General features: G+C 47.8%; 2 protein-coding genes across 11 annotated transcripts in view; one reads left to right on the top strand and one right to left on the bottom strand.

Annotated features, from left to right (window-relative positions):
- Positions 1 to 25,634, bottom strand: part of PITPNM2 (phosphatidylinositol transfer protein membrane associated 2) — a 174,469-nt gene that overhangs the window by 47,403 nt on the left and 101,432 nt on the right. The window lies entirely within an intron of this gene.
- Positions 469 to 880, top strand: LOC103128863 (thymosin beta-4-like). The gene has a single exon (XM_060192628.1). It carries the CDS (start codon positions 489 to 491, stop codon positions 621 to 623), a length of 135 nt encoding a protein of 44 aa, XP_060048611.1. The 5' UTR covers positions 469 to 488; the 3' UTR covers positions 624 to 880.

A 25,634-nucleotide genomic window follows, 5' to 3' on the forward strand; every position in this document is an offset into this window, starting at 1 on the left:
CCAATATATACATAATTGGTGTGACTATTGAGAAAAACAGAACAGAGCATTTGGGGAGGGGAATTCATATATATAATGAAAACAGCATCAAGGAAGGCAGGAAGAAAGGAAGGAAGGAAGGAAGGAAGGAAGGAAGGAAGGAAGGAAGGAAAGAGAAAGAAAGAAAGAAAGAAAGAAAGAAAGAAAGAAAGAAAGAAAGAAAGGGTGGCTTGGGAGGCAGTGCAGTAGATAAAGCGTTGGACTCTCAAGTGTAAGGTCCTAAGTTCAATACCTAGCAGCACATGTACCAGAGTGATGTCTGATTCTTCTCTCTCCCTCTCATTAATAAATAAAATATTTCTTAAAATAATGAAAGAAAGATAGATAGATAGATAGATAGATAGATAGATAGATAGATAGATAGATAGATATTGGACACTGGGCAGCTGCATCAGCACAGATCCACTTCTCTGGCCCACTTTTGCCTCGTTCCGCTCTCCTCTGCAACCATGTCTGACAAACCTGATGTGACTGAGATTGAGAAATTCGGTAAGTCGAAATTGAAGAAGACAGAAACTCAAGAGAAAAAAACCCTGCCTTCAAAAGAAATGATTGAACAGGAGAAGCAAACTGGTGAATCGTAATGAGGCAGGCGTCGCCAATATGCACACTGTACATTCCACAAGCATTGCCTTCTTAATTTTACTTCTTTTAGCTGTTTAACTTTGTAAGATGCAAAGAGGTTGGATCAAGTTTAAATGACTGTGCTGCCCCTTTTCACATCCAAGAATTACTGACAATGATGGCCAAGCTTGCCTCTCCCACCCCTTGGCTGGCAGGGAAGGGAAAGAACTTGCATGTTGGTGGAGGAGGAAGCTGGGTGGGAGACAGTGAAATCTAGAGTCAAAACCCAGTTGGTCTAAGGTGGCCTGCAGACTATACAATGCAGTTACGGGAGCCGGGCGGTAGTGCAGTAGGTTAAGCGTATGTGGCACAAAACTCAAGGACCAGTGTAAGGATCCCGGTTCGAGCCCCGGCTCCCCAACTGCCGGGGAGTCACTTCACAGGCAGTGAAACAGGTTTGCAGGTGTCTATCTTTCTCTCCCCCTCTGTCTTCCCTTCTCTCTCCATTTCTCTCTGTCCTATCTAACAACGATGACATCAATAACAACAATAATAACTACAACAACAATAAAAACAAGGGCAACAAAAGGGAAAATAAATAAATATATAAAAATTCATCTAAAAATGCAGTTACATTAGAGTGCCGTTTTTTTGTTCTATGGTATTTAATTATTGGAATGCACAAGTTTTAAAATATGCAAATAAAGTTTTAAAACCTGAAAAAAAGAAAAACATTGAACATCTCCATTTAAAAAAATATTTATTTATTCCCTTTTGTTGCCCTTGTTTTTTATTGTTGTTGTTATTGATTTTGTCGTTGTTGGATAGGACAGAGAGAAATGGAGAGAGGAAGGGAAGACAGAGAGGGGGAGAGAAAGATAGACACCTGCAGACCTGCTTTACCACCTGTGAAGCAACTCCCCTGCAGGTGGGGAGCCGGGGGCTCGAACCGGGATCCTTATGCCAGTCCTTGCACTTTGTGCCATCTGCGCTTAACCCGCTGTGCTACCTACCGCCTGACTCCCTGAACATCTCTATTTTTTAAAGATTAACTAATTTATTAACAATATGTCTAATATGGGAGTCGGGCGGTATCGCAGCAGGTTAAGCGCACGTAGTGCAAAGCGCAAGGACCGGCATAAGGATCTCAGTTCGAGCCCCAGGCTCTCCACCTGCAAGGGAGTCACTTCACAGGCAGTGAAGCAGGTCTGCAGGTGTCTATCTTTCTCTCCCCCTCTCTGTCTTCCCCTCCTCTCTCCATTTCTTTTTGTCCTATCCAACAACAGTGACATCAATAATAACAATAATAACTACAACAATAAAAAGGGCAACAAAAGGGCAAAAAAGGAATAAATAAACAAATAAATATAAAAAACAATATGTCTAATACATATTGGTAGCAATACATTACACATACACACACACACACACAGAACCAGATATCACTCTGGTGCATGTGATATCAAGGATCAAACTCAGGACCTCATGTTTGCAAGTCCAGCTCTCCCCACACTGTGTCATTTCCACAGTCACCATTTTTATTTATTTATTTGCCTCCAGGATTATCGCTAGGGCTTGGTGTCTGCACTATTAATCCACTGCTCCTGGAGGCCATTTTCCCACCCTTGTTCTTATTGTTACTGCTGTTGTTGGATAGGACAGAGAGAAATCAAGAGAGGAGGGGAAGACAGAGAGGGGGAGAGAAAGATAGACACCTACAGACCTGCTTCACCACTTGTGAAGCAACTCCCCTGCAGGTGGGGAGTCAGGGGCTAGAACCAGGATCCTTATGCTGGTCCTTGTGCTTAGCACCATGTGCACTTAAGCTGCTGCGATATGGTCCAGCCCCTAGTCACCATTCTTTTTATTTTACACACACACACACACACACACACACACACGGGGGGGAGGGGGGAGGGAGGGAGAGAGAGAGAGAGAGAAAAAAGAGGTGAGATACCGTAGCACTGCTCCACATACATGGAGGTACCATCATGATACTCCCATGCTGAGCTGGGGCTCAAACTCAGGGCCTCACACTCAGTAGGGTGAGCACTGTAGCGAGTGAGCTACCTTCCAGCCCCTGATTTTTTATTTTAAAGATGCAAGGAAAGTCTGATGTATTTTTAAAGGTATATTTGTCAATGAGAGAGAGAGAGAGAGAACCAGGATGTCACTCTGGTATATGCAGTGCTGGGAATTGAACTCAGGGCTTCATGTGTGCACATCCAAACTGCTACCTGGTGCACCACTTCCAGGACTTCATCTGCTCCATTTCTTTTTTAAAGCCATCAGTGTTGTGGTTGCTAAATCTGTATAGAGCCTGGGACAATGTTCAGTAGACGTTGGTGAGGGACATCTCAGATTGGTAGGATTTACTTGTGCTTTTCTACATTACTCAAAGTTCACAGGGGCCAGTGGAGTCTGAAAATCACAGACTCGATCAGCCAGACGTCCCACGACTACCCAGCCGTAACCTTGGGCTTAATTTTTTGGACCTTGCATTTTGTCTCCTGCAAACCAGAGTGAGAACAGCACCTTCCCCGTTGGGCCATCTCATCTCCCAAATGAGTGAGCTACGACATGGAAAACGCTTAGCCCAGGTGTCACTGGAACTCAGACAGCAGTGAGGAGGAGCCACAGTGGGTTTCCTGGCTGGGCTGCTGGCCCCTGGGTAGATACTAACAACACCCACACCACACACACACACACACACACACACACACACACACACACACACACACACACCACACACACACACACACACACACACACACACACACACACACACACACACATCAGGGAAAAACAGTGCAGCACTCAGGGCAAGGACAATCAGAAGGACAAACACCCCCTTGGGCAGTTCCTGACTGGCTTTGCAGCCAGAATGTGGGTGTGGGTGGGCAGAACAGCTCCCTCTTGATTTCCTACCAGAAAGCCTGAAGCAAGGGAGCTTTCTGGAAGGAAATCCCCACAGAGGAGGCAGAGCGACTGCCTATCTCCCGAGCCCCCTGACCTCGCGCTGAACCCAGACAATTGCATTACACCCTCTCCAGCCGCCTGGGAGCACGAGACAGATGCACATTTCATCTCTGCCCCTGCGGAGCCTCTATGGGTGAGACAGAGCTACCTACCTCACCGCTTTCCACAGGCAACTCAGGAGCCTGGTGAAGTGGCAGGGACAGGAAGTCACCAGATAAGCCAGGGGAGTGGCTCAGGGGACTAGGCTGGAGGATGGGCACCCCTTGTGGGCCTATGATGTGACATGTGGCCCCCACTCTCTAAAAGTCTTGGACTTGGGGTAGGGAGACAGCTCCCCCAGTAAGTACATGTTTTTCTGTGTGTGAAGCCCTGGGTTCAAGCCCAGGCACCACATGAGAGCATCATGGATGGCACTGGGAGAGCTCCATGAAGGTGGAGTAGTGAGTGCTGCAATGCCCTGCCTCTCTTTTTCTTCCTCTTGTCTCTCTCTCTTTTTAAATTTCTTTATTGGGGAATTAATGTTTTACATTCAACAGTAAATACAATAGTTTGTACATGCATAACATTTCTCAGTTTTCCATATAACAATACAACCCCCACTAGGTCCTCTGTCATCCTTCTTGGGTCTTGTCTCTTTTAAACAAGCTAATGGGGTTAAGCGCACAGAGTACGAAGCACAAGGATCCCAGTTTTAGTTCCCGGCTCCCCAACTGCAGGTGGATTGCTTTGCAAGTGAAGCAGGTCTGCAGAGGTCTGTCTTTCTCTCCCTCTCTCTGTCTTTCTCTCCTTTCTCAATTTCTCTCTGTCCTATCCAACAACAGCAGCAACAACAGCAATGGGAAAAAAAAAAGATGGCCACCAGGAGCAGAGGATTTGTAGTGCAGTTACTGAGCCACAGTGGTAACCGTGGAAGCAATAAAAATAAAAATAAAAACCAAAAAACGAGCAAAATTCCTCCTCCCAAAGTATGGATTTCTGGGATCCCATGATCTAGAAAGAGCTCAGCCTCCAAGCTCCACAGAGCCTTTGAGGAAACTGGAGGCCAGCTGTTGTCAAAGTAGAGGCACGTGGCACCCTCAGCAGAGACAGGGAAGGGGGTGAGACCAGAGAACATCCTCTTCTTTCTCCAGCAGTCTGTCCCACATGGGGAAGACAGAAAAAAGCAGCCTGCACTCCAGCACCTGGTTTTAAGGAAGGAACTGAGAGGGGGACCAGCTGCTGCCTGGAGCCCAGATATCCTCTGGGAATCCTTGGGAGAGAAGGTCACATCAGGCTGCAGGTGGTAGCAGGTCTGTGAGGTTGGAGTCGGCAGACTGGACAGACCGACATGGAAAGAAAGTAAGATGGCCCCTTTCCTACAGATGCTGGAGGCCAGGCTGAGACCCCCTGGCCAGGCGGGGCAGGCAGAATTCTGTTTACAGAAGCTAATCTTTTTTTCCATGATTAGCAGCCTTTGACGTCACCCATGGGGTTTGGGAGAGAGGCCAGGCAGAAAGTAATGGGGATGGACTCTGTCTAGAAGCAGTTCAGCTACCCTCTGGCCATTAGTTCTGAAAGCTGCTCCAAGCCAGGCCTGCACACTTCCAACAGTGGGGATAGATTGGTGGGGTGCAGGGGTGAAGGGACCACAGCCAGCTTCTGGGACCTGAGTCTCCAGGATCCTGGTGCATCTGCAATGTCCCTTCTGGCTCCCTTGGGTCTCCCCCCTACTTCCTCTGCTCTCTGCTCCCAAAACCTGCTGGCCCTAGTGAGCCATAGTAAAAGAACTTCATTTCCCCATACATCCAGACTCCCCCAAACTTGCCCCCACAATCTTGATCTCAGGAGGCAGGTTCCAGATGAATGGGAGGCTGTTTCTTGTGCCCTCAGGAGCACCCCAGGTCTGGGAGGGTGGGACAGAGTGTGGGTGCTTCCCTCACTGACAGAGCTGGTGTGTGTGTGTGTGTGTGTGTGTGTGTGTGTGTGTAATTCCTGTCCCCAGAGCAGTTTCCTCTGCTCTGGTCTTCTGTCCTCTGATCTCCAGAAAACATCTCCCCTGCCCCAGTCTGCCTGTCACTTCATAAATGAGGGGCCTGAGGCCTGGGGTGTTCCATCCCCATTGTCCTTGGCTCTGCTAAGCAGGAGGTCATCTCCAACCATGCCCCCTTCAAAGTCCTAGGCACCCCACAGTCACCTCCTCTCCCCAGGGAAGGCTGTAAATCTCACCCTCGCATGCCTGGAGCACCAAGGTGGGAACTGCTGCTGAGTCTAGGGACTCAGTCACTAGACGACACGGGACAGCGGCTGCTATAGGGCATGTGGGGAAAGTGGGCTCTGAGGGGCTGGAATTAGGGTGGTGGGCTGGGGGGGGGCTGGGGTTCCATCTGTGACAGCCAACCCAAACAGCAGCCAGGGGCTTGGTGGAAGGTTTTGTTTGTTTATTTGTTTTTGTTTTTACCTCTGTGGTACAGAGTAAACCACCTGATTTGTGGAGGCCTAGGGCTCAGCACCCCCTTGGCTCTTTCTGGAAAGGACTGGTATCTTGCTCAAGAATGTTAGGCACCCCATTTTTATGACACCCCTCCCCTTGCTGGGTCTGTCAGCTCCAACCTCACTTGCCAGGGGAAAGAGAAAGGATTTTTTTTTAATTTTATTTATTTACTTTCCCTTTTGTTGCCCTTGTTGTTATTATTGTTGTAGTTATTGTTGTCATAGTTGTTATATAGGACAGAGAGAAATGGAGAGAGGAGGGGAAGGCAGAGGGGGGAGAGAAAGATAGACACTTGCAGACCTGCTTCACTGCCTGTGAAGTAACTCCCCTGTAGGTGGGGAGCTGGGGGGCTCGAACCAGGATCCTTACGCCGCTCCATGAGCTTTGTGCCACGTGTGCTTAACCCGCTTTGCTACCGCCCAACTCCCAGAGAGAAGGGATTTTTTTTATGGGAAGAAATTAAAATAAACCCAGATCCTCCAAGACCATCACAAAGGAGCACCAGCTAGAACTTGGAACCTGCAGCCCACTGTGAGGGCCCCTCTGATCACTCGGGTCACTACTACCTCAACCATTACCACACTGGGCGCCAGAGCAGTGGTCCCCACATTCAACGCCAGGCCCTTCAAACACACCACTTCAGGAGGCTCAGATGGGGCAACAGACACACCCCAAAGACCTTCACCTGACAGTCCAATTCTGCGGGGTTTGCTCAGGGCCTTGCTCTCAACCCCTCATCACCTCCTTGCACATCGCCTCTTCTGCAGCAGTCTCCAGATCATTCTCTCAAAGCAGCAGCACTTCTGCCCATTCCCCTGAGGTCCTGCCTTCCAGGAGCCTACCAGCCTTGGTAATGAGGGACCTCAGCCAATGGGACAGAAGGCAGGATGACCCTATGCCACCTATGCCACCCCATTGCCCCCCCGGTGCTTGAAGGCCTGGGGTATCTTCAGCAGAAACAACTCTGGGTAAACTGGGGTCCTGCGAAGGGTGTGGCTTGTTGGCAGAGAGGTATCTCTGTCCCAGAACACCTCCAGTTGATCAACCTCCAACAGACAATAGAGCTTTAGGAGGCAGAGCTGAGATTTTACCCAGACCTTTTACTCCCAAAGCAGTGACAGCCCTATTTCCATAATGATGCTGGAATGACATGCAGGAGAGCGGACACGGTGCCACGCCATCTTCTCAGGAGCCACCTGCCACGCCCTGCTCTTCCCCCTGGCTACCCCCATCTCCCTTCTTTCTCCAGCTCCCAACCTCAGCCTCCTGCCCTGTGACCTGGAAGGCTGCTCCCACGGAGGCGGCCTGCTCACTCTGGCCACTGGGTCGCATTTCTGTTTCTCAAAGCCCTTTCCTGACAGTCTCTAACACTCACTGCCAGTTTCTGCCTCTCCTGAAGTCCCCTGGTCCACCAGCATGCACACACACACATTATCACTCCCATATTTACAAAAACCAAACATCCCACAGCTCACTCACACTTTTGTTTTAATGTAGCACCAGGGATTGAACCTAGGGCCTTAGGAAGTCACCATCCCAGCCCAATTTTAATTTTATTTTTAAAGAATTCTAGGGGCTGGTAGTACACTTGGTAGAGTGAATGCTACCATGCACAAAGATTCAGGTTCAAGTTTCCCAAATTTCACTTGAAAGGGGGAAACTTAACAAGTGGTGGAACAATGCTGTAGGCATCTCTTCTCTCTCTCTCCCTCTCTGTCTCTCTCTTCCCCCTTTGCTAGCTCTGTTTCTCACCTCTATCAGAAAAGAAAGGGAGGAAGGAAGGAATGAAAGAAGAAAGGAAGAATTGAACACTGAGAATATTACAGCTATGTAGGTAGGCACCAAACCCCAGCAATAGCAGTGGTAGCAAAATAATAATAGTAGTCGTAATAATAATAATTATTATTGTTGTTTTATGAGAGGAAACCCAAGCACTATTCAGCTCCAGTACATGGTAGTGCCAGCAATTGAACCTGGGGCCTTGAGGACCTCAGATATACAAATCCTATGTTCTAACACAGTGAGCTATCTTTCTGATATTACTTTATTTATTTTTTTATATAAGAGCACATCTTTTTTTTAAATATTTATTTCCTTTTTGTTGCCCTTGTTTTTATTGTTGTTGTAGTTATTATTGTTGTTGATGTCATCATTGTTGGATGGGACAGAGAGAAATCGAGAGAGGAGGGGAAGACAGAGGGGGAGAGAAAGATAGACACCTGCAGACCTGCTTCACCACTTGTGAAGCAACTCCCCTGCAGGTGGGGAGCCGGGGGCTTGAACCGGTATCTTTATGCTGGTCCTTGCGCTTTGCGCCACGTGCGCTTAACCCACTGCACTACCACCCTACTCCCCTGATCTTACTTTCTATTTTGAGAGACAGGGAGAGGAACCAAAGTCCTACTCCACCATCCATGTTTTGGTGTCCCAGAGGTCAGACCAGGGGCCTCACACACATGAAAGGCTAACCTTCTGTCTGCCTCCCAGGTTCCCAGCTTCCTACTTCCACCTTCCAGATCTTTTAACCCCACTTCCTTCCCTTGACACCATCCCATTTCTCTGCTCTCCTTTTTACCAAGAATTCTCAGAGCAGTGAAGCTGCACTTAAAGAGTTTCCACCTTCTCACTTGCTAATCCCTTCTTAACCCACTGTTCCACTGAAGCTGCATCAGCCAAGGCCACCCACAAGGAACCTGGGTGGCCAAGCCAGTCCCCCATTAATCCCTGCATCCTGATGACTGTGTCTGTCTGGTCTGAGGCACCTTCAGGTAGCTCAGTCCTCTCAGGACTCTCCTCTTGCTCCTCCAGCACAACCCCCTCTGGCAACTCTCCGCTCGGAACTGGCTGTATGAGCAATCCCAGCACTGAGGCTCTGAGCCAAACTACTCGGGGCCCCTCAGCCATTTGCTGCAGATTATGATTCTGCTAACACACTGAGCTGGTTTTGTGCAGCCTGCATGTAGCCCAACAGGGCTGAGCTCAAATCTAGAGGGGCACGAACCCCACACTGGAGTCTCAGCAGCCAGTGTTCCTAGCCCTGCCCCCACCTGTAAGCCCAGCACCTCCTGGATGGCACAGCGGAGGGTCAAAGCTCCTGACTACTGCTTGCAGTTTCCTGTAGTGTCTCAAGCCGTGTTTCCCATTTCTGGATTCCAGAGCACAACTGGAAGGCTCTTTTAGATCCAGATTCTGGAGCAACTAAAGAATCCAAGATGAAACCCCCCACTCCCACCCTGTCACAGGGCTGCATGAGAATTACACAGGTTGTTCAGACCTGATTCTCACAAAGACTCCTTGTACCCTACTGCAGACACAGGAAAAACCCCAGAACTTACAGCTCCACCTCTTGGTTTATAAACCTCCTTGATCATTTTATACACTTGGGCTACACAATCGTGAGTTACTTAATCCCAACGACCGCCCAAAGCCAGCTAAATCACCCCCAGATGCTATTTGTTTTATTGAGATGTATTTTACATACCATTTAATTTTCCCTTTTAAAAGGTTGGCCATGTTTTTACAGTCTCAAACACCTCCATCTAATCCCAGAACATTTCCTCACCCCAAAGGGAAAGCCACAGTCACTGTCTGTTCCCACCCCCAGCCCTACATGCAAACATCTGCTTCTGTCTCTGTGGATGTGCCTATTCTGGATATTTCATGTAAATGAAATCACACAGAAGGTAGTCTTTTGTGCCTGGCTTCTTTCACCCAGCAGAATGGAAACATGTGGCAGTGGCCCCTTCCTTTTTCATAACTGAATAATATTCTACTGCATTGTGCCCAGCTGAGGAAACCATGGCTCAGTGTCAGTAAGGAGTTCACTGTCCTCTAAGTCAGTATGTGGTAGACAAAGGTTTAGCTTTCTGTGTTGTCAGGACAGAATTTCTGCTTAAGTTTTTTCTGTTGTTGTTTTGTTATTTGTTTTAGGAAAGGAAGAGCTGGGAGCCGGGTGGTGGTGCACCTGGTTTAGCACACACACACTAGAGTATAAAAGGAGCTGGGTTCGAGCCCCAGGTTCCTACCTGCAGGGGAAAGAAAAGCTTCACAAGTGGTAAAGCAAGGTTGCAGGTGTCTCTCTGTTTCTCCTTCTCTATCTCCCCCTCCCCTCTCAACTTCTCTCAGTCTCTACCAAATTAAATAAAATTAAAAGGGGGGCCAGGCGGTGGTGTGCCTGGTTAAGCACACACATTACAATGCACAAGGACCCGGGTTCAAGCCCCTGGTCCCACCTGCAGGGGGAAAGCTTCACAAGTGGTGAACCAGGGCTGCAGGTGTCTCTCTGTCTCTTTCCCTCTATCTCCCTCTCAATTTCTCTCTGACTCTATTCAATAATAAATAAATTAAATTTGAAAAAAATAAAGTTAAAAAATTTTTTAAAAGAAAGGAAGAATTGAACAACTGAACGACTGCCACCTGAATTTATATACTTTATATAAGTACATAGCCTGGCGTTGATGATAGCATTTTATGGCCTACAGATGCTTTTAGCTTTGTACTCTTGTTGCTTCAGAGCAATCCTACAAGGTGGAAAGGGCAAGCAATTCCCATTTTGGGAAGGAATAAAAATGTGACGTATTCCAGATGAGAGATGTTTCTTGGGGGATTAGTGGCCACAGCTGGGCCCGAATATAAAGCCAACTTTTCTGTTTTTTGTTGTTATTGGTTTTTTTTAAAAAAATTTTTATGTTTATTTTTTTCCCCTTTTATTGCCCTTGTTGCCTAACATTTTGTGGTTATTGATGTTGTCATTGTTGGATAGGACAGAGAGAAATGGAGAGAGGAGGAGAAGACAGAGAGAGGGAAAGAAAGACAGAAACCTGCAGACCTGCTTCACTACTTGTGAAGAAACTCCCCTGCAGGTGGGGAGCTGAGTGCTCGAACTGGGATCCTTACGCTGGTCCTCGTGCTTTGCACCATGTGAGCTTGACCCGCTGCTCCACTGCCCGACTCCCATTGTTGTTGTTTTAAAGATGCCTGATCTGGAGAAATACTTTTTTTTTCCAGATTATTTTGCATTATGTGCAAACCTTGGAATAAAGGATAACTCCATGTAAACTCTACCAGATAGAGGTCACTTGGCTTTATTTCACTGTTTCTGACTGATCTTGGAAATAAAAGTTGATGACTCTTTCAAAATGCAGACTCCTTGAGTCCAGCCCAAATCTCCTGTCTGTGGGTGAGGAGCTAGCTCAGTGCGTAGAGCACAATTCACCTCACTGCGCTCAGGCCCTGGACTCAGTTCCTAGCACCACCTGAGAGCACCATCATGGACAACACCAGTGGATGGTGAAACAGTACTTTGGTGTCTCTCCTCTCCTCTCTTTTGATCTAGATTTTTAACAAACTGGGCCAGGGATGCTGCTCAGCAGTGTTACCCATGTGCAAGGTGCTTTTCCTCCAGCAACATTAAAAATCCAATCTGGGGAGTCGGGCTGTAGCGCAGCGGGTTAAGCGCAGGTGGCGCAAAGCGCAAGGACCGGCATAAGGATCCCGGTTCGAACCCCGGCTCCCCACCTGCAGGGGAGTCACTTCACAGGCGGTGAAGCAGGTCTGCAGGTGTCTATCTTTCTCTCCCCATCTCTGTCCCCCTCCTCTCTCCGTTTCTCTCTGTCCTATCCAACAACGACGGCGACAACAACAATAACTACAACAATAAAACAACAAGGGCAACAAAAAGGAATAAATAAATAAAATAAATAATATTAAAAAAAAAAAAAAACTTTAAAAAAAAAAAAATCCAATCTGTTGCCTGCCTGCCTGCCTGCCTGCCTGCCTGCCTGCCTGCCTGCCTAGCTAAAGGAAGGGGTAGGAGTACTGACTTTACAAGTTCCCTAGAGGGTTGTAAAAACAGGAAAATCTTTTTGGAAGCTAATATCTCAACTGCATAATCTGGCAAATAAGATCCTTAAATTCTAGTTTCAACAAATCCCTCTAACTTCCCCTACTAGAAAGAAATCTTACCCTGGAGCCGTCTCTGAACTTCATGTAGTAATTACTAAGTGGAAGTGGGGGTCCAGGCAGACCTGTGCTGAGCCCCCAGGAGGTCTTGGGCTACAGGAAGACAGATACTGCACAATTCACCCAACACAGATTCAAAAAGGAAGGGGATTCTGGCACCTGCTATGACGTGGATAAACCTGGATGAATGACACTTTCTAAAATAAACCAATCACAAAGGATAAATATTATCTGATTCCACTTACTCGCAATTCCTAGAGTAGTCAACCTCACAGAGACAGGAAGCTAGAGTTTCTGTTTGGAGTGCTGACAAAGTTGTGGGGTGGCCAAGGACAGAGCTCAACAGGCAGAGCATCAGACTGACATGTCCAAGTCTCCTGGCTCAGTCCTCAGCACCACATATACTGGAGCAGTACTCTGTCTTGTCTCTCTCACTCTCCTCTGCTGGGGTGGACGGTGGGGACAGTTGTACAGCAATCTAAAACTGAAGAACGGGGGAGTCGGGTGGTAGTGCAGCGGGTTAAGTGCAGGTGGTACAAAGCACAAGGACAGGCGTAAGGATTCCAGTTTGAGTCCCCAGCTCCCCACCTTTAGGGGAGTCACTTCACAAGCAGGTCTGCAGGTGTCTATCTTGCTCTCCATTTCTCTTTGTCCTATCCAACTATGACGACATCAATAACAACAACAATAACCACAACAATAAAAAACAAACAAACAAGGGCAACAAAAGGGAATTAAAAAAAACAACTGAAGAACTGGGAGTCAGGCAGTAGCACAGCAGGTTAAGTGCACGTGGCGCCAAGTGCAAGGACCAGCATAAGGATCCTGGTTCAAGCCCCTGGCTCCTCTCCACTTGCAGAGGAGTCGCTTCACAGGTGGTGAAGCAGGTCTGCAGGTGTCTATCTTTCTCTCCCCTTCTCTGTCTTCCCCTCTTCTTTCCATTTCTTTCTGTCCTATCCAACAACGACAACATCAATAACAACAATAGTAACTACAACAACAATATATAGAAAAAAACCAGGGCAACAAAAGGGAAAAATAAATAAATAAAAATAAAATAAAAAAACCTTCCTTGGAATGTCATTCTTGTCCCCATTAGATGTGCCCCGAGTGTTTGCACTGCCAGCTCCCACCCTCAGCCTGACGTCAAGCCTCTCTGTGTCGCAGAGCCCCTCTGTCCTGGCCAGCCTGGGGCTCTGCGGCTTCTGGAATCATCCCATGGATTTGCACGCTGCCTCCCTCCTCCCTGGTCTTATTCTTGGCTGGAGACGTGTCCCAGCAGGTCAAACAGTGGGACTGCCCCCTGCCCTCCCACAAGCTTTCCTTCTCAGAGGCTGCTGGGGAACAGGGCCTGGCACTTAGTAGGTGTTCAGGAAGGTCTGCTTGGCACATGTTCCCTGCCTCCCTTACACCCCCCACCCCGCAAGCAGATAACGCTGCTAAGCAGCCAAAGTGCTAATTACAAACTGCTCTGTTAGCTGTTCCATACAACGACGACGAGATGACAACAGCGGCTCCTCTAAGAATAGCGGCGCTCTCTGTCATGGCCTGGAATAACAAGCCTGCTTCCCTGACAGCTTCTGTGACTCAGGCTGCCGAGCCAGACTCACCTCCCCCACCCCAGCCTGTGCAGGGGCACTGGCCTCAGATGGCAAAGGACTGGCTTCTGCTATCACAGTGGGGTGCCATGGCAGCCTCTCTTCATGGGGACAGGGAGGGGAAGGTGAGTGTGGCACAGAAGGAGCCCTGGCAGTGCCAGGTGACCCTGATGACCTTAGTGAGGCTGCCACCCTGTCCCCAAGTGCATGGGCAGACCAGTTTATCACAATCTTATTAGAAAGCAGCCAGGGGCAAAGCAGGAAGACAGCGGTCCACGGGGGTTGAGTCACCACATGGCCAGCAAGGGCAGATCACCAGAAACCATATCTCTTGCCCTGTGTGTAGACTGCGCCCCTGGGCCAGCAAGGGTCCAGGTGCCCCAGGTCATCCACAACTGGGTGCCAATGCTCAACAGGAGGAGGCAAACTGAGCACGATCGATCTTGAGTCAGAAAGCCAGCATCCCCAGGGGTGCACTTGGTTCTGTGCACCTGACATTCCCAGGCCTCGCTCCATCCCAGTGAGAGAGCACCATAGCTGCCAGGGCGCCTGGCAGGCCTGAAGAGCTTCCCAAGTAGCTGGACCTTCTCTACAGCCATTAGCACCCCCAGAAAACCCTCCCACTGATGATGGATGCCACCCCACTGGAGGAAATAAAATGCAAAAGAAGAAACAACCAATTGGTCACAACTGAGAAGCCCCAAGGGTACACAGCCTGGGGAGAGCCGGTAGCTGAGGTAGCTGTGTAGCCAGGTCAGCTGCACAGGCTGTGCACTGCTCGAGCCCTGGGCGGCACTGCTGTCTTAGAGACTAAGGTAGGGTTGGCACTCCCTTGAGTCGGGCAGTGCCAGGAAAGGCCTTTGCCTGGTTTTGGACATGTCTTTCATCAATTCTGAAAAATGCCTGGCGATTATCTCTCCGAACATGGCCTCTGGCTTATTTTTCTCCCCTCCCCTTGCTGGAACTCAAATTAGAAGGCAAGCCTTCTCTTTATTGCATTTCAGCTGCAGCTTCTTCTCTGACTCCTGTTCCAGGTGATTTCTTCATGTCTGGCTCCCAGTTACTCATTCTTTCTTCAACAAAGACTACTCCTTTAAATTTTTTTTTCTTTTTGTGATTCCTGCGGTAGAGCAGCGGGTTAAGCGCACATGGTGCGAGAAGCACAAGGACCGGCATAAGAATCCTGGTTCAAGTCCCCGGCTCCCCACCTGCAGGGGAGTCGCTTCACAAGCGGTGAAGCAGGTCTGCAGGTGTCTTTTTTTTTCTTCCCCTCTCTGTCTTCCCCTCCCCTCTCCATTTCTCTCCTATCCAACAACAACAACATAAATAACAACTACAATAAAACTAGGGCAAAAAGGAATAAATATTTTAAAAATTAAAAAAAACACTTTCCAGTTCCACTTTATCACTTTTCCACCCCCACCCCACCCCCCACAGATCTTCAAGCTTGCCTTTTACTGATGCAAATGCACCATCATTATTTTATCATCTCTACCTAATTAACAGTCCTGGGAGAATCTTGGGGCTGCTCCTATTCTTAGCTGTCTCTGCCCCACGGCCCCCTCTCCTCTCTTGCTCATTTATCTCTGTCTGGGAACTACTACTCTGCTCTGTGGGTCACCCACGGTCAGTCTTAGAGATGGCAGGGCCAGGCTCTGTATTTCCTGGGAGGGTTTACATTCCCTTCATCAAAAGCCTAGGTTACTACCCCTCAGAGATTGTCTGGTCTTTCTAGCTAGAAGTCATGTGAATTCGCCTTTTCAGACCTGGGAGACAGTTCCATGCTGGAGCACAGAACTTTCATGCCTGAGGCCCCAGATTAACCCCTGGCTCCACATATACCAGAGTCAAGTGGTGCTCTGGTCTCTTATCTGTCTCTGTCTCTCTCTTGTAAAAACAATCAAGTTAATGAACTCACCTTTCCCCCTCTATTCTCTCTCTTGGACAGACATAGCATGTATCTGTTGTGTGGGACTGCTGTCCCCAAATTCCATATTCTGGGTGACTTTAAGCAATGCACAGGGGTGGGGAGATAGCTTGCCAGATAGACTGAGCACTTTACCAGGAAAGAAGGGCCAAGTTTGAGCCCCTGGGACTACATGGAGCACATTGCAGGTATGGTCGTGTCTCTTCTTTTCGTGTCTTGTATTCCAATCTCTCTAAGTCTTATGTTAAATTAAAACAAAAAAACAAAAATTAAACAAAAAAAAAAAAGGAGAGTCCTTTGGAAACAGAGGAATTATGTAGGCAAAAGCCCCTAGCATACCAAAAACAAACAAAAATCAACCACACATATTCTTACATAGTCACAAAGGAAAAATAGTGGAAAATAAGGTCTCCATGAGGTGGTTTCTGGGTTCACGCCACTCAGCTTCTGGGAGTAGCTGGCCATCAATGGCCTCTTTTGGCTTGAAGTTATCATGTGTCTCACTGGAGTGTTCTGCTGTTTCTTTTGTTTTAAGTCAGATTTTGCAAAGTTTGATCTCTTGTACTTTTCAAAGAACAGGTTTTGGAAATTAGTGATGAACTCTGTCTTCTGGCTTCATCTTTGTTTCTTTTTTATCTTTTTCAAGATTATTTTTTCTTGACTTGGAAACTAGGTACAGTGATTTTCAGTCCTCCTTGTCTCCTCATAAATAAAACCTGAGAGGGCCGTGCAGTAGCACAGCGGTTAAGGGTACATGACATGAAGCACAAGGAAAGGCGTAAGGATCCTGGCCCGAGCCTCTTTCTCTCCCCTTCTGTCTCCCCCTCTTCTCTCGATTTATCTCTGTCCTATCCAACAGCAATAACAAGGGCACAAAATGGGGAAAACGGCCTCCAGGAGTAGTGGATTCCTAGTGCAGGCATCGAGCCCCAGAGATAACCCTGGAGGCAAAAACACAAACAAACAAAACCTACAAAATATCTAAGAGTTAATTCGGCTTCATATTCCAAGTACTTTTACTAACATTCATTTCAAACATTGGTTTAAAACCTTCACTTTCCTCATGTCACTGCTGAGTCAGGGTTGTTTGTTTGTTTTTGTACCTAAGGTACTGGTCTTGAAGATACACAGAACTCACTATCAATTCACATACAGCTATAATAAAACATGGAAATATTCCTTGTGTGGCCCGGGAGGTGGCACAGTGGATAAAGTGTTGGGCTCTCAAGCTTCAGGTCTCTTTGATGCCTGGTGTCACATGTGCCAGAGTGGTGCCCTGGCTCTCTCTGCTCCTCCTTCCTCTCCTCGATATCTCTCACTAATAAATAAAAAAAAAAAAAGTTTTACAGGGGAGTTGGGCGGTAGCGCAGCGGGTTAAGCACAGTGGTACAAAGCACAAGGACTGGCATTCCCCTTCTCTCTCCATTTCTCTCTGTCCTAGCCAACAACAACGACATCAATAACAACAATAACCACAACAATGTTAAACAACAAGGGCAACAAAAGGGAATAAAGGGGGGGAACAGACTCCAGGAGCAGTGGATTCATGGTGCAGGTACCCAGCCCATGGAGGTACCATGGAGGCAAAAAAAAAAAAAAGGTAAAAGCCATAGGCTTTCTGTACTTAACAGTCTTGCTCCAAGAACTCTAGTGATGGTATTATGAGAGGGGAAAAAAAAAAAAAGACAAATACAGAGAAATAACAATGGGCCTTAGAAATCCCCATGCTGCTTCTTGTGGTGTAAACATAGGCTATGAAATTAGATAGAACTTAACAGATGGGAGTCTGGTGGTAGCGCAGCGGGTTAAGCGCAGGTGGCGCAAAGCGCAAGGACCAGCGGAAGGATCCGGGTTCGAGCTCCCGGCTCCCCACCTGCAGGGGAGTCACTTCACAGGCGGTGAAGCAGGTCTGCAGGTGTCTGTCTTTCTCTCCCCCTCTCTGTCTTCCCCTCCTCTCTCCATTTCTCTCTGTTCTATCCAACGACAACATCAATAACAACAACAATAATAACTACAACAACAATTGAAAGACAACAAGGGCAACAAAAGGGAAATAAATAAATAAAAATAAAAAAAAAGAACTTAACAGATACACACAACACCCCCCAAGTATAAATATGATTGGGAGGATGTGATTAAAATATGTAGATTGTATCCATGCCAATATCCTGATTGTGATACTTTTGCAAAATGACACAATGGGAGAGGTTAGATAAGGTGTATAAGAGATATTCCTTTCTTTTTGTAAAACATTTTTAAAAAATATTTTATTTATTCCCTTAAACATTTTTAATATTTATTTATTCTGTTTTGTTGCCCTTGTTGTTTTATTGTTATAGTTATTACTGTTGTTGTTATTGATGTCATCATTGTTGGATAGGACAGAGAGAAATGGAGAGAGGAGGGGACGACAGAGAGGGGAAATTTATTCCTTTTTAATTAATTTATTTATTCCTTTGTTTTATTGTTGTAGTTATTATTGTTATTGTTGTTGTTGATGTCGTTGTTATTGGATAGGACAGAGAAATGGAGAGAGGAGGGGAAGACAGAGAGGGGGAGAGAAAGATAGACACCTGCAGACCTGCTTCACCACTTGTGAAGGGACTCCCCTGCAGGTGGGGAGCTGGGGGCTCGAACCAGGATCCTTACGCCGGTCCTCGCACTTAGTGCCACATGTGCTTAACACGCTGCGCTACCGCCCAACCCCTAGCTTTTACCTTTTAACATTTCAGTGAAATGTTCCTTTTAACAGTTTGGACAATTCCTTTGTTCGTAAAATATTGTACACTCTTAGTACTCTTTCATCTGATAGTATCATACATGCTTTCTTTGCTATGTTCATTAGATATTTCTTTTCTACCCTTTTGTCATATTTCTTAAGCTGTTTCATATTCTTTAATCTCATTTAAAAGGGCTTTAAAACTTATTTTGATATTATTTTTTAATTAGTGAATTTAACTTGTTCACTATGCTTACTGATATTTATTCTAATTCCTGCTGTTTTCTATTTGCTACATTTGTTATTGTTCTTTGCTGCCTGCTATTAGATTAATTTTTGTTTTGTTAAATATATATTTCTTTATATATATATATATGTATTTTATTTATTTATTAGATAGAGACAGAGAAATTGAGAGGGGAGGGGGGATAGAGAAGAAGAGAGACAGAGAGACACCTGCAGCCCTGGTTCACTACTCGTGAAGCTTTCCCCCTGCAGGTGGGGACCAGGGGCTTGAACCTGGGTCCTTGTGTATTGTAACATGTGCACTTAGCCAAGTGTGCCACCACCTGGCCCCCTAAATATATATTTTTTATAATAGACTGAAAGCTATGTTTTATTGCTATTTTTCTAGGTCAGCAAACTTTTCCCAGAAAGTGCCACTGGGTAAATATTCAAATTTCTTCAGGTCATAGAGTCTGTTGTAACTCCTCAGCTCTGCCACGATAGCTCAAAAGGAGCCTCTGAAAAGATATTAACAAATGGCTGTGTTCCAATAAAACTTTATTTACAGAAACAGATGGTGAACCAAACAGTGAGCTGCCGTCTCTTGCTCTAGAGATAAGCTCTAGACACTGACATGTACACTTCTCTAGAGGGCTTAGCTTTAATAAAGATCTAGCTTTCCTTCCTCAACATGGAAGGCACCTTGGCAGGTGCTAAGTACTGAGCCACTACTGAACCTCTCCTCCTCATGTGCCCCCTTCCCACCACTGCTGCTTAATTGCTTAATTTAGGATTTCTGCTCCGAGTGGCCCGGGAAGCCCTAACAGGCTGACACGTGACTTTTGACCTGCATATTACTCATTTGCTGAGCAAACCTTTTTCTCCAAAATGGCATGACAATCAATTTCACTCTCCCGCAAGGTCAACAAGTGAGTTAAAAAGGTTTAAAAGGGGGGCTGGGTGGTAGCGCAGCCAGTTAAGTGCTCATAGCACAAAGCACAAGGACCAAAGGATCCCAGGTTTGAGCCCCCAGCTCCCCACCTGCAGGGGTGTTACTTTGCAAGCAGTGAAGCAGGTCTGCTGGTGTCTATCTTTCTCTCCCCCCTCTGCCTTCCCCTCCTCTCTCCATTTCTCTCTGTCCTACCCAACAGTAACAACAGCTATAACAACAATAACAATAATAACCACCACAACAAGGGCAACAAAATGGGAAAAATAGCCTCCAGGAGCAGTGGATTTCCAGTGCTGGCACTGAGCCCCAGTGATAACCCTGGAGGCAAAAAGAAAAAAGAAAAGTTTTTAAAAATCAGCCAGGATTTCTTATCTTTTATAACCATCTTGAAAATTTCAAGGCCCACCTTGCTGAGCCATATAAGTTGTGGGGAGTTGGGGAAAAGACACATCTTGTGTGGGTGGTGTCGGGCCGACGCAGGGGGGCAAGAAGTCTAGTGTTGGGGACAGGTGACACCCTTCTGCCAGCTGGAAACTCCACTCTGTGACTTTTCCTCTGGGCCCCCTGCATGGAGCCTGGAACCCACCAACTCAGTCTGCCCAGCAAGCACGCAGCTTCCCGCGGGCTTGGTGCTAAACAGATACAATCCTTGGGATGAAAATAAACCCCGGCACAGTGACATCTTGATGCAGCTTTGCAGGAACAGCAGGCTCCTGTGTAGACACCATCCTGCTCGGCATGCCTGCTTGTTGATTAATCACACCCCGGCAGACTCCACTCCTGCTCAAATGTCTCCACACCTCTCTGGTGGCAGGCCAGGCTAAGGGATCTAACGATCTACTTTGAAACTAGATCCCTGCTCTCCTATGGATGTGGCGAGCACAACCACTCATCAACCACCCGAATCTTGCTCTCCTCTTCCCAGCAGATGCACACGCAGTCCGGTGCTCCCCTGAACCCCACCTGTAATGTCCCAGTAAATGGTTCTAAGACTGCTGCTAGCACACCAGCTTGGAGGATGCTAATAAAAGCCATGGAGACAAGACATGGAGAGAAAGGAGTCAGACCTTTGCATTATGTGTCCACATCCAATCAGCTATCCTCAGGGCACCTACCCTCTTTGGGGTGCTTCCCTGCCTGGGTCCCCTCATGTCAACTCTGCCCCTGGGTCAGCAGAGGGTCCCCAAGGAGACCAGAGTGGAAGGGCATCAGGCTGAGCTGAACCACTCTCATGCGTGGTGACCTGGCCTCACGCTCCTGTCTGGGAAGGACACTGACCCTGGATTTATCCAGAGCCTTCTAGGCAGCGCTAGGGAGCAACAGTGGAGTGGAGGCTGAGATCACACATTTTGGTTGCCCAGGAGACAAACTCCCCTTCTATTTAGAGCTGCCCCAAAACGTTCTGTGCCAGCTTTTCACCCAGCAGGCTTCACCTGAGCAGGCAGATGTGACCACTTGGTCTAGAGGTGTCACCGCAGACTGGGGGCCCCTAAAATGTCACCCCCACTGCTTCCTAGGGGTTCCCATGGCCTGGTCACATTGAGCCATGGTTGCTGCCCACCATGAGCCGTGCTAGAGACAGCCTCACACCTTCATCACCCAGACCTTTCACTTCTCAAGGGCAGAGCTTCAAGCCCTGATCCCCGCCTCTGACAGCCTAGGGACTCCCTCCCTGTCACAGAGGTCTTTGCTGAGATTCACACCTGCCCTTCCTCCTGCTGCAAAAACCTTTCCCACCTGGTCTATTGGAAGACTCTCAAGCATCCTGTATGAGTCTGGCTGTGAGGGCAGGGAGATAGTTCCTCTGACACACACCTTGCTGTGAAGCCCCAACACTACAAAGGAGCACATGGAGGGACTGGGTACCCGTGTGCATCTGAGTGGTGCTGTGGCATCTCCCCTCTCATGGGAGGGAGGGGAAGAGGAAGGAAAGATTGGGCTAGGGAGTACAGTGCATGCAGGAGGCCCTGAGTCCATCCCTGGGCACCATAGCATAAATAAATAAATAAATAAATAAATAAATAAATAAATAAATAGATAGATAGATAGATAGATAGATAGATTGTGCATAAGCAGCCCTATGGAGACCCTGAATGCACCTTGCTACCTTCCCGAACTGTGAAGTTCAAGTGTCTGCATCTGATTCCTTTCTGACTTCTATTCTAAGAAGTCATCCCACACACACCTCCACAAATACCCAGGCCACAGCCAAGGGGGTCTGGGCTGGGAGAACACCAAGCACACCCACCCAAGGCAAAGAGCCTGAACATCAGATAGCAAGCAGGTCTTGGGCCCTTTCTGGGGTATCATCCAGGCAGTGGACAGGGAAGGGTGAGACCACCAGACACCTCCTGGAGGCTCAGGTCCTCTGCTTCTCACAGACAGCTGATCCACTCAGCCTACACCCTGGCAAGGGGATTATGAGATGGGCCAGTGGGGAGGAGGGGAGCTGCCCGGGACCTCATTCCTGACCTGTGCTTTGCAGTCAGTCGTGGGCACTATATGAGGCTTGCCAGATTCCTGTACACACCGTCAGTGCCCTCACAAGGGTGCTTCTCCTACAGGCCAGCCCACTCTCCTCGGGCTCCACCTGAATGCCTCGCCCCAGTGGGTTGGGAGCTAAGGGCAGCTGGACACAGGATTGGCCCCAGGGCCCTGAGGCAGAGAGTACAGGGTGAGCTCAGGGCACCAGCTGACAAGCAGAAGAGAAGGGTCAGGCCAGAAGGGCCCTGGGGTCTGGTGTGGTGTGACGGTGGAACCAGCAAATCCATAAAGGCCAGCAGGCTGGTGGCTGCCGAGGAGTGAGCAATGGTGGGGATGGTTTCCTTTGGGAAATGAGGTGTCCTGAAACAGAATTGGTGGTGGCATACCACTGTGAACCACTGGGAATGTTCCAGTCACCACTGAATGGTTCACTTTAGCATGGTCCTTTTTATGTCCTGTGAATCCCACTCTTCTCCCTCATCAAGACAAAAGACCAGGCCAAACTCCAGATAGCAGTTCCTCTCTTGATCAGACAAGTCCTGGCAGCTGTTTCTTTATCTCCAATGAGCATCTCAGTTCCTGTGTCAACTTCAAAGTCCCAGACTCACAGTCCTGACCACTCCGAGCTTCTCTGTGCTGACCTTGTTTTCACACCAACAACCCCCCACCTCAACAAACTATAAGAAAGGGAAGAGGTCAGTCTCTCTTCTACTTTAAAATCTTCAAGAAATCTGATTCTTTAAAAAATAATAATAATGATGATGCCACTGCCCTAGGCCAATTTTTTCTTTATTTTAGAGAGGGAAAGAAAGAGAGAAGAGAGCTCAAGAGAGACACCACAGCACCATCCCACCTTCCATGGACCTTCCTCCAGTGCTGCCCAAGGTGGTGCCAGGACTCAAACCCGGGGCCTCAAGTGTGGTAAAGCATGTACTTTACCAGGTGAGCCATCTTTCGGTCCTAAAAATTCATCTTTTTTTTTTCTTTTTTGCTGACAGGGTTTATCACTAGGGCTCAGTACCACTGCTCCAGTGGCTGCTTTTGTTTCTTTTAGATAGAGGGTGAGAGACAGAGAGAGTGAGAGAGCACTGCTCTTCCACTTGGGATGATGCCCCTTTGCAGGTGCTCCCATGTGGTGGCAGGGGCTCACCTCTGCGACCTCACACAGGGCAGTGTGTACGCTTTGCCAGGTGAGCCACCTCCCAGACTCTTCATGAGAATTCACGTTCTTTTTTTTTTTTAAAGATTTTTTAAAAATATTTATTTATGGGGATCAGGTGATGACGCACCTGCTTAAGAGCACACATTATAGGTTCAAGCCCCTGATCCCCACCTGCAGGGGGAAAGCTTCATGAGTGGTGAAGTAGGGCTGCAGGTCTCTGTATCTTCCCCTCCCTGTCTCCTCCTCCCTTCTCAATTCCTCTGTCTCTATCCAATAATTAATTAATTAATTAATTAAATTGAATTAAACAATTTAAATTTATTTATTCCCTTTTGTTGCCCTTGTTGTTTTATTGTTGTAGTTATTGTTGTTGTTGTTGATGTAATTGTTGTTGGATAGAACAGACAGAAATAGAGAGAGGAGGGGAAGACAGAGAGGGGGAGAGAAAGACACCTGCAGACCTGCTTCACAGCTTGTGAATCAACTCCCCTGCAGGTGGGGAGCCGGGGCTCGAACCAGGATCCTCACGCTGGCCCTTACGCTTTGTGCTACGTGCACTTAACCCGTTGCACTACCGCCCAACTCCTGAGAATTCACTTTCCTTCCCAGAGGACAACTAGTTCCATAATCTGGCACTTGTAGTCTCACCTAAACCAAGACTGTACAACTTCATGTGTGTTGCTCCCCAGGCAATCTGAGCACCTGCCTTGGTGTCACTGATGGGCCCAGTCTACCAGGAGACAGGACCACAGCTGCTCAGCCTCCACCACCAAGCTCTCAGCACCCAGGGGGTGTCTTACAGCAACTATGGCCACTTTGCACTTGTGATATCTCAAGATCTTTTCTCCCCATAACACTGAACCCAGTGTGATCACCTGTGGGTCCCCAAGACCTGCTGCCACCACAGAGCTCCCCAATTCCAGGGGCACCACTCCCTTCTACCCATCAGAGTGTCAGCCCCGCTTACATGGTGGTTTGTTCTAGACATGCTACCCCTGACAGAAAAACAAATGGCTTTGTCTATTAAAAAAAAAGTCAGGAGAGTCAGGCAGTAGCGCCGCGGGTTAAGCACAGGTGGTGCAAAGCACAAGGACTGGCGTAAGGATCCTGGTTCGAGCCCCCGGCTCCCCACCTGCAGGGGAGTCGCTTCACAGGCGGTGAAGCAGGTCTGCAGGTGTCTGTCTTTCTCTCCTCTCTGTCTTCCCCTCCTCTCCCCATTTCTCTGTCCTATCCAACAACAACAACAACATCAATAACAACAACAATAATAACTACAATGATAAAACAAGGGCAACAAAAGGGAATAAATAAATAAATAAATATTTTTTTTAAAGTCAGAAGAAAACACAGTGGTGCTCAATTCAAGGGAACAACTGGAAATAGGACACATGTGGGCAGAGGGGGAGATGGGTGTCCATTCCAGTCAGGGGACACCTCATGGGGCATGGAAAGTGGTGCTGGGAGGGGGAATAGGAGCCCCTGCACACAGGGTGATGGTTTGTACAGAAACTTGCTGAGGCAGGAGTCCTCGAGGGACTACAGATCATGGAATTCAGGAACCAAAGGGGAGCTTATCACCCAAACCCATGATTATGTAGATGGAAAATTAAGATCAAGGGAAAAGGCCAAGGCCAAGGAGCAGGGAGTTGATCCCTTCATCCATCCATCCATCCATCCTCCAATCTATCCATTTACCCATCTTCTCATTCACTCACACTGACCTGCCATTAGTACATTCATCCATTCATGTATTTTCACATCCACCCATCCATATTTCCTCCATTCCACCCATCTATGTGTCCATTAACTCACTCATCCTCCATCCATGTATCCATCCATCCATCCATCCATCCATCCATCCATCCATCCATCCACTTACCCTTCTTTTCCTTCTTAGGAAACTAAGGCAGAGCTGAAACTAGAGCCCTGAGCCCCTGCCTCCCAACACAAAGCTTTCCACAATAGGCCTTCTCAAAGTCCTTGGCAGCTCTGAGAAACTGTCTAGCCTTGTAAGATAGGCACGAAGGAAGTCTCTGCCTCCCCAGGCACCTGCACTGAGGTCAGCTCACCAACAGCTCTGCCCACTGTGCAGATGAGGACCCTGGTCACCAGGGGCACAGTCTTCACTGCAATGTGGGGAAGCACCAAGGTGGAACTTCCAGGGCAGGTAGTGAGGGGTCCCAGGGTTGTCTCAGGATGGAGGGAGGGAGGTGTGTGAGACAGAACTTGCACACTGGGGAGCATGAGCGACTCAGGGATGTCAGAGTGTCTCCCCCCAAAGCTCCAGATGTGAGAGAACTTCTTAAAGGGAAGATGATCCCCAAGAACAATGGGTGTGGACAACACTGTACCATCTTCCAAAGTGGCAGCAGCTTCAAAGACAACAGGAGAAAAAGCCAAGAGTAGCAGTGAGGAGAGCCATCAGCTGCCAGCTGCTGGGAGCAGGCAGGGGGATGGCCAGGTGCTCATACAAAAGGGACCATCTGAGACACAGGAACAAATTATTCCTCTGCCCTGGCTACTAAGGGAGGGGCCTGGCTCACATCTGTCTGTC

The sequence above is a fragment of the Erinaceus europaeus genome, chromosome 6, assembly GCF_950295315.1.
Source record: "Erinaceus europaeus chromosome 6, mEriEur2.1, whole genome shotgun sequence".
In the NCBI taxonomy this organism is placed as follows: domain Eukaryota; kingdom Metazoa; phylum Chordata; class Mammalia; order Eulipotyphla; family Erinaceidae; genus Erinaceus; species Erinaceus europaeus.